General features: G+C 37.6%; 2 protein-coding genes across 3 annotated transcripts in view; one reads left to right on the top strand and one right to left on the bottom strand.

The window, feature by feature from the left end:
* mpp2b (MAGUK p55 scaffold protein 2b) overlaps positions 1-2,528 on the top strand; it is a 38,146-nt gene extending 35,618 nt beyond the window's left edge. For both annotated transcript variants that reach the window (XM_087785077.1, XM_087785076.1), the window contains one exon: positions 388-2,528. In XM_087785077.1, coding sequence (XP_087641203.1) covers positions 388-564 — 177 coding nt within the window. In that variant the 3' untranslated portion in view covers positions 565-2,528. The remainder of the gene's footprint in view (positions 1-387) is intronic.
* Positions 2,529-2,928: 400 nt separating this feature from the next.
* On the bottom strand, positions 2,929-9,070 carry abi3b (ABI family, member 3b). The gene is made up of 7 exons (XM_087785075.1): positions 8,887-9,070; positions 8,664-8,831; positions 6,936-7,115; positions 6,801-6,871; positions 4,427-6,241; positions 4,137-4,356; positions 2,929-3,067 (listed from the first exon to the last, which is right to left on the bottom strand). Exons 1-5 carry the CDS (start codon positions 9,010-9,012, stop codon positions 5,791-5,793), a joined length of 996 nt encoding a protein of 331 aa, XP_087641201.1. The 5' UTR covers positions 9,013-9,070; the 3' UTR covers positions 2,929-3,067; positions 4,137-4,356; positions 4,427-5,790.
* Between the last annotated feature and the right edge of the window lie 4,016 nt (positions 9,071-13,086).

Genomic DNA, 13,086 nt, shown 5'->3' with positions numbered 1-13,086 from the left:
ACATTTGTTTTTGGGCTTTCGGGTCACCTTGACCCAGTGACAACACAAAGGATACGACAAACCCAGTATGTGTGAATGGCTGTCAAAGCGCTTTGTGACCCTGGTCTAGAAAGGCGCTATATAAATAGAGATTATTATTATTATTATTATTTGTTTTCGGACTTTCGGGTCACTTTGACCCAGTGACAACACAAAGGATACCACAAACACAAGGGTTCAAAAATTCCTGCCAAAAGAAAGGATTAAAGGCCACATTAAGCTATTTGGATTGATATTTAATCCCAGAGAACCACTGCACTTAGTATGTTTTGTCTCAGTTTTCTCTTTTTAGAAAACAAAAAGAATTGACCAGTTTTTAACCAAACCTAATGAAAGCTGATCCTGCAGGACTCTGAACTGAAGCGGACGGTGGACGAGAGCGAGCGCATCAAGAGAGCCTACGAACACTACTTTGACCTCTGCATTGTGAACGACAGCCTGGAAGCGGCGTTCCGGGGTCTGCGCTCGGCGCTGGACAGGCTGTTGACGGAGCAGCAGTGGGTGCCGGTCAGCTGGGTCTTCTGAGAGCGAGCCGAGAGACACGAGGCTGGAGAACCGTTGAACCTCTGTAGCTCCTCGGGGGCGAGAAGGTAGAGTTGACGGTGGCGAAGCAATTCAGTGCAACGACCAGCAGGTGGAGCAGTTTTGTACAAACGTAGTGATCCTAGCTGCGGAATCAATCTGATGGAGAGGTTCAGTGCAATAGTGTGTTTGACCTTGACGTGCATTTAGACTGTAAAATGACCTGTTTATCTTTTCCCAAGTCCTCACGAGTTTGGACACTTCTAGTGGACAACAAAGAGATAAAGACGGTGATGTTTGAGAGAGCAAAACACACACGGTGCGTTCATGTGCGGCGGACAAAGACACAAACGCCAACATATGATAAAACTTTTCATTTTCCTATCATAAGAAACACTTAAACTATGGTTATTTTTATCTTTTAGCTCTTCTGCCACATCAGGGAGATCATGAATAACTGAAAATAAAGAACAATAACTGTAAAGAATTTAAGATTGTTCATATTGATCCATCAAACTAAAAAAAAAAATCAAAGATATTGGTTTGTATTTGTTTGAGGAGGATGTAACGTTTTAATATCAGCATTCTTAACTTCAAAGAGTGACACTGTTTTTTAATTTTTTATTGTTTAAGCGCTTTGTGACCCTGGTCTAGAAAAGTGCTCTATAAATATAAATAACTTAGATACTCACTGTTTTTATCTTTTAGTTTTCTGGTCTTTATTTGACTCTGGACATAGACGGGGTCCCATCACTGTTCAAATGTATATAATATAATAAACGTATTCAATATAACGATAAGTCTGGCGGCACATGAACGCACCGCAAACTATCTTCTCTTTGTCTCATGACTTTAAGTCTGGAGTTTGTTCTCATCTCGAGCCCCTCATCCTGACTGAGGTGGTCTATCGTGGTTCTGGGGCCAACTGTGGAGTCTTATAATAGAACGTGGTTGAAGAGGCTATTATTTGGTTAAAACTGCAACAAGTGTTTTAAATGTTTTACAAATGTGTAAGTGTACAGTGATCCGCAATTATGTAGCTTGATTTACAAATGTGTAATCATTAATCATTAATGTACACAATGGACACAAGCGCATCAAGAATCACAAAGAAGTTCTAAAACACGCACAACTTCCAAAGACAGAAATAAAAAACGCTTTTCTTGCTCGTGTGAATCTTCCTTCATATTTAATAGAAATAACCTATTTGTAAATTAAGTTGAACATTGTTAAATATAGTTACACATTTGTATATGAAGTTTCCCATTTGAAAATTGCATTTGTGAATCGAGTAACACAATTCTATATCGAGTTACACATTTGTAAATTGAGTTGTGCATCTATAAATCGATGCACAACTTGTACATACATACATATACATGTTTTAAAAGCAAGTTCTACTATTGTAAATCAAGTTAGGAATTTGAAAATCGATTTAAACATTTGTAAATTGAGATAGGCATTTAAAAATTGAGTTAAACATTTGTAAATCAAGTTGGGCATTTGAAATTCGATTTAAACATTTTTAAATCAAGTTATGCATTTGCAAATCGAGTTACACATTTGTAGTTAGTGCTATGCACTTGTAAAAAGAGCTTGTAGACTAAGTCATATATTCAAAGACTAGACATGGTACAGATACACGTACACATTTGTAAAACCTTTCATGCAATTACGACAGTTATGACTCAAAGGCCTCATAGCGGTGTTTTCTGGTATGTAAGTATGACATAGTCGTGTTTTAACAGTGTTTTTTTTTTTTTACCTTTTAAAAATGTCTGTTTTTCATTTTGTTAAAGTAACTATCATGTGTGTATATATTTTTTAATTTTATTTATCTTTTCCAACTTTTGCTGGGTTTGGCGCGACAGACAGTGAGTGACTACTGCCTCTCCTGGACGCTGCTGGGAGTGAAACATGTAGCACTGGCGTTACAAATAAAAGTAGCTCACACTTTGCACTGAATATGTCACCGTTGTGTTTATCATGTATCGTTGAGTATTTTGTTACTTTTACTTTTCTTCTTGCCTTAACCTGAGAGCAGCGAGAAGACCTCGGGCGAGTGAGAACTGTGTTGTGATGAAGCATTTATAGAAGTAGAACACAGAGAAACAAATAATGCATCGTGTAGATGGAAAACTACACTAGTTTGGTGTTGAGATGAAACATTAAAATTTGAAATGTTGAGATGATTTTAGCATCGCGTCTTCTGCTCTCACAACTCTATCCATCCACGTTTCTCTCGTCTTCTACTTTCAACAGCAGGAAAACACTCCCAAGAGAGAATCGGGAAGATTTGAAGCCTTTTTTATTTTGCAGAAACAAACACAGCGTTATTACAAAAGTCTTAAATTAAATGAAAAGAGTCTGAAGCTGGTCAACAGCGTCATTGTCAACGGATATTTATCGCGGTCCAGGGGTGGGAGTCCAGCGGCAGAGATGTGGGGTACATCTCGTAGGCGGGCGGAAGACCGACTGACCAAAGAGCTGTCACCTTCGGGTCGAACTGCACAGAGGAACAAACAAAGATATTTGGTTATAATCACATTGTTTCATTGATTTAAATTAATTTTTTCATTTAATTTTTATTAGCCCACTTTAATCTGTGAGTCCTTTATTTTATTATATATATGCAACCCTTTAACCCATTCTTATTCTGATTCTAAATGTGCAGCTTTTCATGGTAATGAAATAACAATATTCAACCAATAATATAAGCACCCAAATGCCCTTTTAATCTGTAAAGTTTTACTTAAGTTTAAGTCATTTATTGTATTTTCATAGCTCAAATTATTTTAAAGTGTTCCCATACTAAATATTTTTCTGACTTTTTCAAACACCTAACCCTTGTGTTATCTCTGGGTCAAGATGACCCTGAGATAACACAATGGTTAAAGCATCAACACAATATATTTTTATATTTTTATATCTATATATATTTTCTGTATTTATTGGTTTAACTCGGACAATCATGATTGATGTACTCTTTTAACAATACTTTTTTACTACTTAATTTTGTCTGTACTACCAATCAAGTTTGTGCGTGTCACTTGACCACCAATATTCTTTATTACTGGTTCGTAGGAAGTTCTTTTATAGAAAGATGAAACCAGAAACCAACACAACAACAGGTATTTTGTGAACAAATGCACATATATTATGTGGTTATAGCTCAACAGAATATTACTATAATTCATCCATATTTTTTTTCATTTTCTTTCATTTTTGTCATTGCAGTTGAACTTTTAAGACCCTAGGTGGAGCCAGAAACAATATTTCAAACTTTTGTATAGCTGCTGTAATATTGACCACCTCTTATTTAAGCTATTTTTACCAGATGAATCAAACACATGAATCTTTGTTTCTTAACCTTTTTGCAATCTGGGTTGTTTTTGAGTCAAGATGAACGACCTCTACCACTGCATATGTATTTTTGGAAGCCAGGGAGGCCGTTAACCTTGACCCAGAGACAACACAAGGGATACTAAAATTACATTTGTTCTTTTGGCTGTCAGGTCACCTTGACCCTGAGTTAACACAAGGGTTAAACCTGCGACAACTTCCAGAAGCCTCACCAGCGAGTACGGAGGAGGGTGGTCCACGGTGCTGTATCGTGGAGGGAATCTGTCATAATCCACACCAGCCTCTCTCTCTTGTTCTGACCCAGAAACGGTCCGGATGGAGGTCCGGTTGTCTGCTCGCCCTGTGCTGAACTCATGCGTTCCTCGTTTCTTCTTGCCGTAGAAGTAGAGACAGAGAAGCACCAGCGCTAGGGAGATTCCTACAAAGGGCAATCTGAGCAATACAGTCCCGGTCTGTGAGTTTTTCATTGAGACCTAAGAGGAGTTTCTTCAGCTGGACTTACACGTATTGGAGGAGAGTGACCAGGATCATGGCTGTCCATCTGCTGGCATCACTGCAAGAGTGAAGTGATGTTGTCGTCAATCTTGCATTACTTATACATTTTGTGCATTTTATCTCGTCTTTCTTGGGCCTTCAGTGGACAGCATTTGTATCAATAGAGGTAGATTTGTCTTAATTATTTAATCTTCAATTAAAAAAAAAACACTTTAAAACTTGATTAACTTGCTAACGATCATAGAATAAAAAGACTTAAGGTAGGTTCTATTTTCTGAAACAAATCTACCCGCGGAAAGAGTCTTGATCGTTTTCAACGACTTGAGTAAATCTATGACAAAGACTTTTGTTGTGCTGCTCTGATGTTGGACCTTCATCCAATAAAAGTGTCTGTGCGGCCTGACAAACAACAACAACAACACAACATTGTCTCAGGTTCGAGGTGACAGTGAGAAAACCAACATTTCTCTTCCTTTCAGTAAATCAAGTTAATTTAACCGTCTTACCTCGATGAAGGATCGGAAACATAACCCAAAATAATGGCTGCCACCAGCTCCTTGCGATTGTTTGAAGTCCACAACTTTACAGCGTTATTGTCTCATTTAAGGACTTTGAGTTTTTCACTTTTATTGGGTCTTAAAGCTGCAGGTGTCTAACACACATCCTGTGATCTGTTGACAGATGATGCCATGATCACCTGGAGGACCTGCATTTGTTACGCTTCATTTTCACTGTTATCTCGGCATATATAAGATCGACAAAAGATTGAAGCCATTGCAATGTGAGGTTTTTTTTCACCTCGGTGTCTCACTCATGACAGTCTGAAGCTGCTATAAGAGTGTGGACACACACACACACACACACACACACACACACACACACACACACACACACACACACACACACACACAAAAACCGACGTCTATGTTTCAGCTTGTCTGGCAGGAATGCAGCCGAGGTGAAGTCCCAACACGTCAATGCTGTTTCTGCTGCTGCCGAGAAGCAGGAAATCATTATTTGGGTTCAAAGAAAAGCACCGATCAGGTGTAATATATATAATATATATGTATACATCGTAAAGTTTCTGAAAAGAAAAAAGGAAACCGGGAAAGAAGAAACTAAATCATCAAATATCGTGTTCCAAAAATAATGATAATTAACATGAACCTTAAACCTTTGAATTAATATAAAATTCATGAGATTGTGTGCGCTTATTTCCAATTCATTTTAAAGTAAAAGTTAAATATTAAGTATGTCAAATAAACAAAAATGATTGGAAAAAAATAATTGTGAGATATGAATTAAAACTTTTATTTAGCCTAAAAAAATATTTCCAGAGGTGAAAGCATCCAAACCGGAGAAGGATCGTGTCTAGAAAGTTGGTGGTGGAGGTGGTGGAGGTGGAGGAGGAGGAGTTGCACTCTGAGAGGAGCCAATGGGAGGTGGAGGTGGAGGTGGTGGAAGGCTGCCCCCTGCTGGAGGGAATGCAGAACATGCTGTAGGTGGAGGAGGAGGAGGTGCAAGGTCAGCTAATCCCAGTCCTAAAGGAGGTGGAGGAGGGAAGGAGCCAGCTGCTGGTGGAGGTGCAGGTGATAGTCCAGGTGGAGGGGGAGGTGGAGAAGGGAGACCAGACAGGGAGGGAGGAGGTGGAGGAGGTGGAGGAGCTGTTGCTGACATGAGAGGTGGAGGAGGAGCAGCTGGAGACATCATGGACGGGGGAGGAGGAGGGAGAGGAGAGGACTCAGTCATGGGAGGAGGGGGGAGCATGTCGTCAGTGAGGGAAGGGACCGAGGGAAGCGGCACTGCGATCCCATAACTGGAGCTGAAGAGAGAGTTTGATGATGATAATTCTCATCGACATCTTAACATTCCTAAAATATAAACCTTATGAAAACAATTACATGTAGATGAGCATCAAATAATGACAGGTAATAATGTATACACTTGTAAATATGTAATAAAAGCAATGATTGCATTTAAAAAACAGCTCATGAAGGTTTGTTATAGGCTTTACCTGAGAAAAAAGGGCTTTTATTTTGAAGGTAATATACTTCTAAAGGCTGTAAAACAGGGATCATCATTTGGAGAGAATATATATTTGAAAACTTTTATTTAAAAAGGAACCAGTCTTGGCGGAAGTTTGTACTGGTTTGATCCTCGGTTTATCTATTTCTCATCAACATAGGTGACTGATTCTAAAACAAAACAGAGGAACAACGAGCATGTCTGCAGGGTTATAGTGACTCAAGTGCATCGACCACAATCAACTTCCTGTTGAGTCTACTTCAACATTTTTCAGTTTCACTGAAGCCTCTGAGCTAAACTGACGAACAGACACCAAGCATCAGACTGGAAGAGAGAAAGAGGAAGTCTGTACGTACACCACATGCTCCGTGGCAGTCGCCGAGGCGTCCTCGCTCTTGGTTCTGTTTGCGTCTGGCTGTGTGGTGGCCTGAGAGGACAGAGTACAGGTGTCAGATAAGGGGAAGTGAGCTCGAGCATCAGTTGAACGTCACCTGGAAACAATGTCCCACAGAGTCCAGGACTGAGTAGGATAAGGAGACTCTGGTGTAGCTTCTCTCCGGCTCTTTGCCCGAGGCTGGCGGGCTCAGAAGTCTGGAGCGACTTTTGGTTTTGGCAATAGTGAAGCCACCGATCTCCCGCCGGGACACCTTCTCAAAGTGTATCGCTGCAGCCTGGATCACACGGACAACCTGTCGGTTCTGCTGCTGATGTCGGCTACGATGTGGAGTCATGTGATCAAGTGCAGACCCGCCAAGATTGTGTGTGACGTTTAGGAAGTTGTATTTTTTTTCAATTAAAAAAGTAAAGTACAGTAGAAACGCCAACATGAAATAGAGCTAATAAAGTTTTTGGTACATAAATACAGTTGAACACACATTTGTAACCCCTCATAACACCAGATTTGGCAACAAAGTGTGCGAAATCACTGCAGCCATGTTTGCACAGTTACGCTTCCTAAGACTTTCCAGTCACGTTTATGATTACGAAAATAGACATTGTCTACATGCAATTATTAATTAATTTGTTTCACACTTATGTATATATATATACAGTATATATATATATATATATATATTATATAACATATAAGAAATGTTATATAACATATAATAATATTATATAACATATATTTCCAATAAGGTTTTAGTACGAGAAAAACTTTGTTTTTGAAGTGCAATCGTAGTTAATGTTACGCTAAACTATCCATCTGGTGACTAATAACATCTCCAAGAATACAACTTTTCTCTTCGCAAAATACACAAATCAATTCGCTTCACATCTCAGTAGTGAAGAATTGTATTGATGGTGCACTGTGGGTCAGCTTTGATTGGTTATTATCAGTCACATGACAATGTCTCACCATATTTTTTGTTTAAAAATTAACTTGGTAGCATTAAAGTGTTGTGGTTGTTGGATAAAAACATTTCTAATTCAGAAACTGCACAGCTCCAGACATGACATTGTTTCAAAAAAATAATTTGTGACCAGAAAATACTATTGAGAGTGTCTCTTCTCAATAGTATTTCCTGGCAACAAATTCTTTTTTCGAGCCCCGGACTCTGCACTGTGATATTTATTTGGTTATTATTGAGATTTCCTGGCTTCTTTCCTTCTCCAGTTGTGGAATTTATTCTGGTTTAAGACTTGCGTACCTAAGATGAAAATACTATTTAAAAACTGTATTATGCATCCTAACTTCACAAAAGAAGGAAAAAATGTTAAACAATACATCTTTTTTGTTGTTCAGTGTTGATTCATTAATGTATATATTTTTGCATTAAACATAATAAGAGACATTATTTTTTGCTTTGAGTTCTTTTTGGTTTAGACATTACTTATATTTTTACATAATTGACAAAAGGTGTTTTCTGAAGAATCGACTTAGTCACCATTTCTAAGATTTGTTAGATTAGAAGAGAGATATTAGATTGCTTTTTTAATTCTTTCCCGAAATTTGAATATTTTTTGTTGTAAAATTATCGAGATAAATAAATATATTGTTGATAAACACATGTTCGCTTAGAATGTACATTTAACTGAGTTAGAAGCACGTGAAAAACGGAGGAAATGGACAAAAATAATAATAATAAGCAGGTCAATTATTCTTATCACGCAATAAACGCACGCAGGAAACGCATCGACACACGCGGGTGGCGCAGTATAGGAACGTTGCTGAGTGTTTGCACGGGTCACGGGAGTAAGTTCAGGGGTCACCTCACCAGGGTCACCAGGTTGACCGAAGACTCCAGCTGAGCGATCTGCGTGGTCTGCGCGTCCAGCAGGTTCAACAGGCTGCTGGCCACGCTGTTGATCTGGTAGGTGACCGAGGCGAGAGCCTGGATGGCCAGAGCCTTGGCCTCCTCCACGGCCCGGGTCTGGTCCTCTGACTGAGGGGGGACACACTTGAACACCTGAGGCGCACCTCCAAGGAGCGTCGCTCACCTTCAGGAAGTTGTCCTCGCAGTAGTCCGCGACCCTCAGGAGGTTGCTCTGGTTGTCCGCGAGGTTCTTCCTGGCAGAAGGAGACTCCTGCAGGATGTCCCGGACACGCGCAGAATATTCCGTCATGGCAGGAGAGATGTGTAGAAGAGCAGCTGAAGACACTGCAGGAGTCGAGGCGAGTCGAGGCAGGATGGGCTGAGAAGAGGGAGTTGCTGGTTCGAAGGCGGAATCACCGCAGGGGACTTATTTTGACATTTAGAAACACATCCGCTAAAATAAGCGTTAAAGGTGAAATATCAACCACTGTTCACCTCCTTTCATTTCAGGAGGGTGATATTCACTAAAGTACTTTTTTATTTGTGTTTAAAAACAAGGAAATGTTTCGCTAAGATATGGGTTTTTTGAACAGTGACCACCAGAGGTCAGTGTTTCCTTATAAAAGATATATATATCACAGCTAAACTGAACACACAGGAAGTCTCCTCGGCGCCTCATCTAAACAGACAAAAAAGGGAAATGCTGTGAATTACTCACTTATGTATTACAATAGGGCTGAATAAACAAGTTCCCTTTAAGAGTAACACGAAAAACAAAAATAGACCTCGGTTACTTTTTTAAAAACATATGTCATCTGATTTAATTGACGATTTCATTTTGAATCGACATTACCTTAAGATCACGATTAATTCATAATACATTAAAAAAAACAACAAGAAACTTTAAAACTCCGAAAAAAACGAGACTGCAGAAGCCTCAATTGACTTTAAAGTAATACAAATTATATAAGATATTTTTGTAATTCAACAACAAGTCGTTTGTATTTACTTAAAAACATTATTTCAAAAACAATAAGGCTTTATTTCTCTTTATTTGTGTGACTTGACATGTATGTCTGACCACAGCGTGGCGCAATTTCTTTCTGTAAAAGTACTAACGGGTAAATACAAATACTAACGAATACTATTTTGTTCGAAACAATAATTTTTACAAACATTTTATCCATATAATTTTTATATAAGAGTTTTGCTTAATCCAAGATGGTGTTTTGCATTTTTAGAAGCCTGAAGACATAGTGACAAAGCTTTAATAATGGAAACGTTACTTCCTCAACGAAGCATTTAAATTATAATGAATATCCTTTTCCGACTGAATAAGAAACTAATTTAAACCGTTGATTATAATTTTGAAATTCATTCCACAAGGTTGCATTTAATTTGAGCTCTCTCTGACTAAAGTTACATTTTTAATCACAAAAGTTTCTTCTTTTTTTTATAATAACAATGCTTAAAAGGTCTGATCTCTTAGATAAAGATTAAAAACCCATTTAAGTAAGCAGTCCAGTTTAAATGCAACATTACATTACTTTAAAAATAAAATATAAAACCACAGAAGATACAATAACGATGCACGCGTTAATAAACTACAAAGGTCAAACAGTACTACTTTGGTGTGTTTCCCGTTGATTTGCACTATCTTTACATCCTATGTTCTATATCATGACAGCAGTCCATAAACTTCTCTACCCTTAATCTTATCATGTCTTCCTTCTTCACACCTCTGGGTTCAAACGCATCCTTTTGTTGAACCTGTGACGGTTCACTCACACACACCAGCGTTTTGACTCGTATCGCTCCTGGTTATCAGGATTTAGCTGCTTAGATATGATGTTCTGTAGTTTACACGATTGACATTTTTAAAACAACAGCATTGTGAGGAGGTTTCCATGGTGACCATGGTGAACTACTTTTCTTGAAAAAAAAATTAAAAACACATTATTTAAAAGTCAAATGAATGACTCAAGAAGAAGAGAAATTCTAGCTTTTTACAAGATTCAAAATACATTATAAAAGTCATATTTATTTACTAGTTTAGTTTTTATTATATTTGAGCTTTTTTGAGATCGAAAAACTTATTGATGTCAAAAGTGATTAAAAACAAAACAAAGTTGCTAAAATTAAAAAACTTAGCTGTCTCTAGTTTCTCAGAGCTGCTTACGTCAGAGTCTAATGAAACACATGCGAGTATTATCATGTGAATTAAGTCGTTATCGATGTATTATCACTCTTTGCTGAATCCAAACTTCCCATCCGAACGACACGTGCTGGTTTTATAGGTTTGTTTTCATGCGACAACACTTGGCTGAGTGTTGTAAAATTGTACTTTACCCCGCTTCTTTAATGACACGAGGTTTGTCGATGCTAAAAATACTCAAGTACAGTACAGTCGCACAGAACTTTACCATTAAAGTAGTTGTATTGAATGAATAATGCACCTGACCGTGGAGGAGCTGGCCAGCTCCTTCAGTGGCAGGCTCAGAAGGTCCTTCATCCCAACTGGTGTCAGGATATTTAACTCTCTACTTTAAATATCCTGATGCTAATCCGTAGTGTGTTTTTTTATTTTTTTATTTTATTTTATTTTATTTTTTATTTTAGTTTATTCTGTTAATAGTGCTAATTTTCTAATACTGTAAATAATTTGTATATTTTTAAGATCGTTTTATTTTATTTTATTTTATTATCTCTTTTACTATTTCTTTTTTTCCATGCACTTTATTTTCATTGTCCTGCTGCTGCTGTTGTGAAAGTGTGTTTCCCCTCTGGGGATGAATAAACGTTTTCTATTCTATTCATAATAAGCTAGCATGCCATGCTAGCCTGCTGCTGCAGTGACAATGTATTTCAAAATACATTTGTGAGATATCTTCTTTGAATAAAAGTGTTGGTTTTCATTTGAATTAAAACAAAAAACAATTTGTAGATAACTGTAGATCAGGTAGACTGGACACAGTGAGATCAAGTGACACAAACGATCAAAAAGAACCACAAATAAATAAGAGAACAAAGAACGTCACTGAACAGGGAAGAACACAAAAAAAAGTCATACATGCAATAGTAGAAGTAGCGCCTGCTGGTGTTGGTTGCTGATTGGCTCCCGCCAGGTTTCTCATTTATCTGTCACGAGAGAGAATACACAAGAAGGGAGGAACATAAAACAACGTGACATGTATTCTGTTAACTTTCTTCTCCATGTTAAATCTAAGCAGATTAAATATGTATTATGTGATTATTTCAAAATACCATTTTAACAATTCATTTGTGTTCATTTTTCCTGCTTGAACCAGTTGTCGTAAAAAATCTTTTGTAGCTATTTTTGTCTTAGCTTGTCAAACTGTTCCCACTTAAGCAACGCATTAAGGAAAAAGTAAATATTGAATTCCTAATAAATGTATTGATTGTAATAATTTCTCTTCTTTCTTAAAATACTATCATAGAGTTATTTCCATATAATCCCTACATACAAATGAAATAAAACACACACACACCAAGTGGTTTATGAAGACCATCAGCTTCTCAACACTTTCACTAGAGAGTCAAATTTGGTTAGTGTGCTTGCGATAGACACCAACTGTTTACTGATCTACGTCTGTTTTAAGAAAACCTGTTTTTAAACTAAGTCTCATGACAACATTTTAATTTCACCAACGTTGCCTTGCATGTGCAAGAAACCTTTTTAAAAAAAAAAATCAGATGGTCTTTTATTGTTACTTGACATATTTCACTGTTTTATTTTTCATTTTTCTGATCTTTCTTAATGTTAATTAGGGCAAAACTGCACAGTATATATGTGCCTGGCTCCCTCCACTGGCAGAGAAGTGTAACTGCATTGTCGTGAAAACAGAAGTGCATCCAGCAGAACTGCTGTATTCTGCATGTGCATTTGTATTTTTTTGTGTTTTAGTAGTCTCCGAACTCCTTTTGTGACATTTGTTTTTTTTTATAGCTTTATCAGTCACTGCTGCTTCTACATGGACTGTGTGTGGATCAAGGTGAGCAGATGCGATGACTTTTAAAAGACAGTCCGTGACCAGAGATTAGAAATGAAGAGCTGCAGTGGGAACGCTGACTTAAAGCGTAATGATTAACAACTGATTGAAAGGTTTATATATTTATGACCTGCCCGACAACATGACCCAGGATATTAGATTTACATCTGCATCAGGCGCCGCCATTGGTCAGTCTTTCATTTCTTACTTTGATAGAATTAATCATTTGCAGGCTGTTAACAACAACTATAAACTTGTTTTGTTGTCAATTTGTATTATTAAAATCTAGACTTCGACTAACAGATTATTAGCATTAATCTAAACTCTTGTGGTTGTTGTGTGTCTTCTATATTAATAAACATATTAATGTGTTA

The sequence above is a fragment of the Callionymus lyra genome, chromosome 2, assembly GCF_982586985.1.
Source record: "Callionymus lyra chromosome 2, fCalLyr1.hap1.1, whole genome shotgun sequence".
In the NCBI taxonomy this organism is placed as follows: domain Eukaryota; kingdom Metazoa; phylum Chordata; class Actinopteri; order Syngnathiformes; family Callionymidae; genus Callionymus; species Callionymus lyra.
This window is presented reverse-complemented; position numbering and strand designations above follow the sequence as displayed.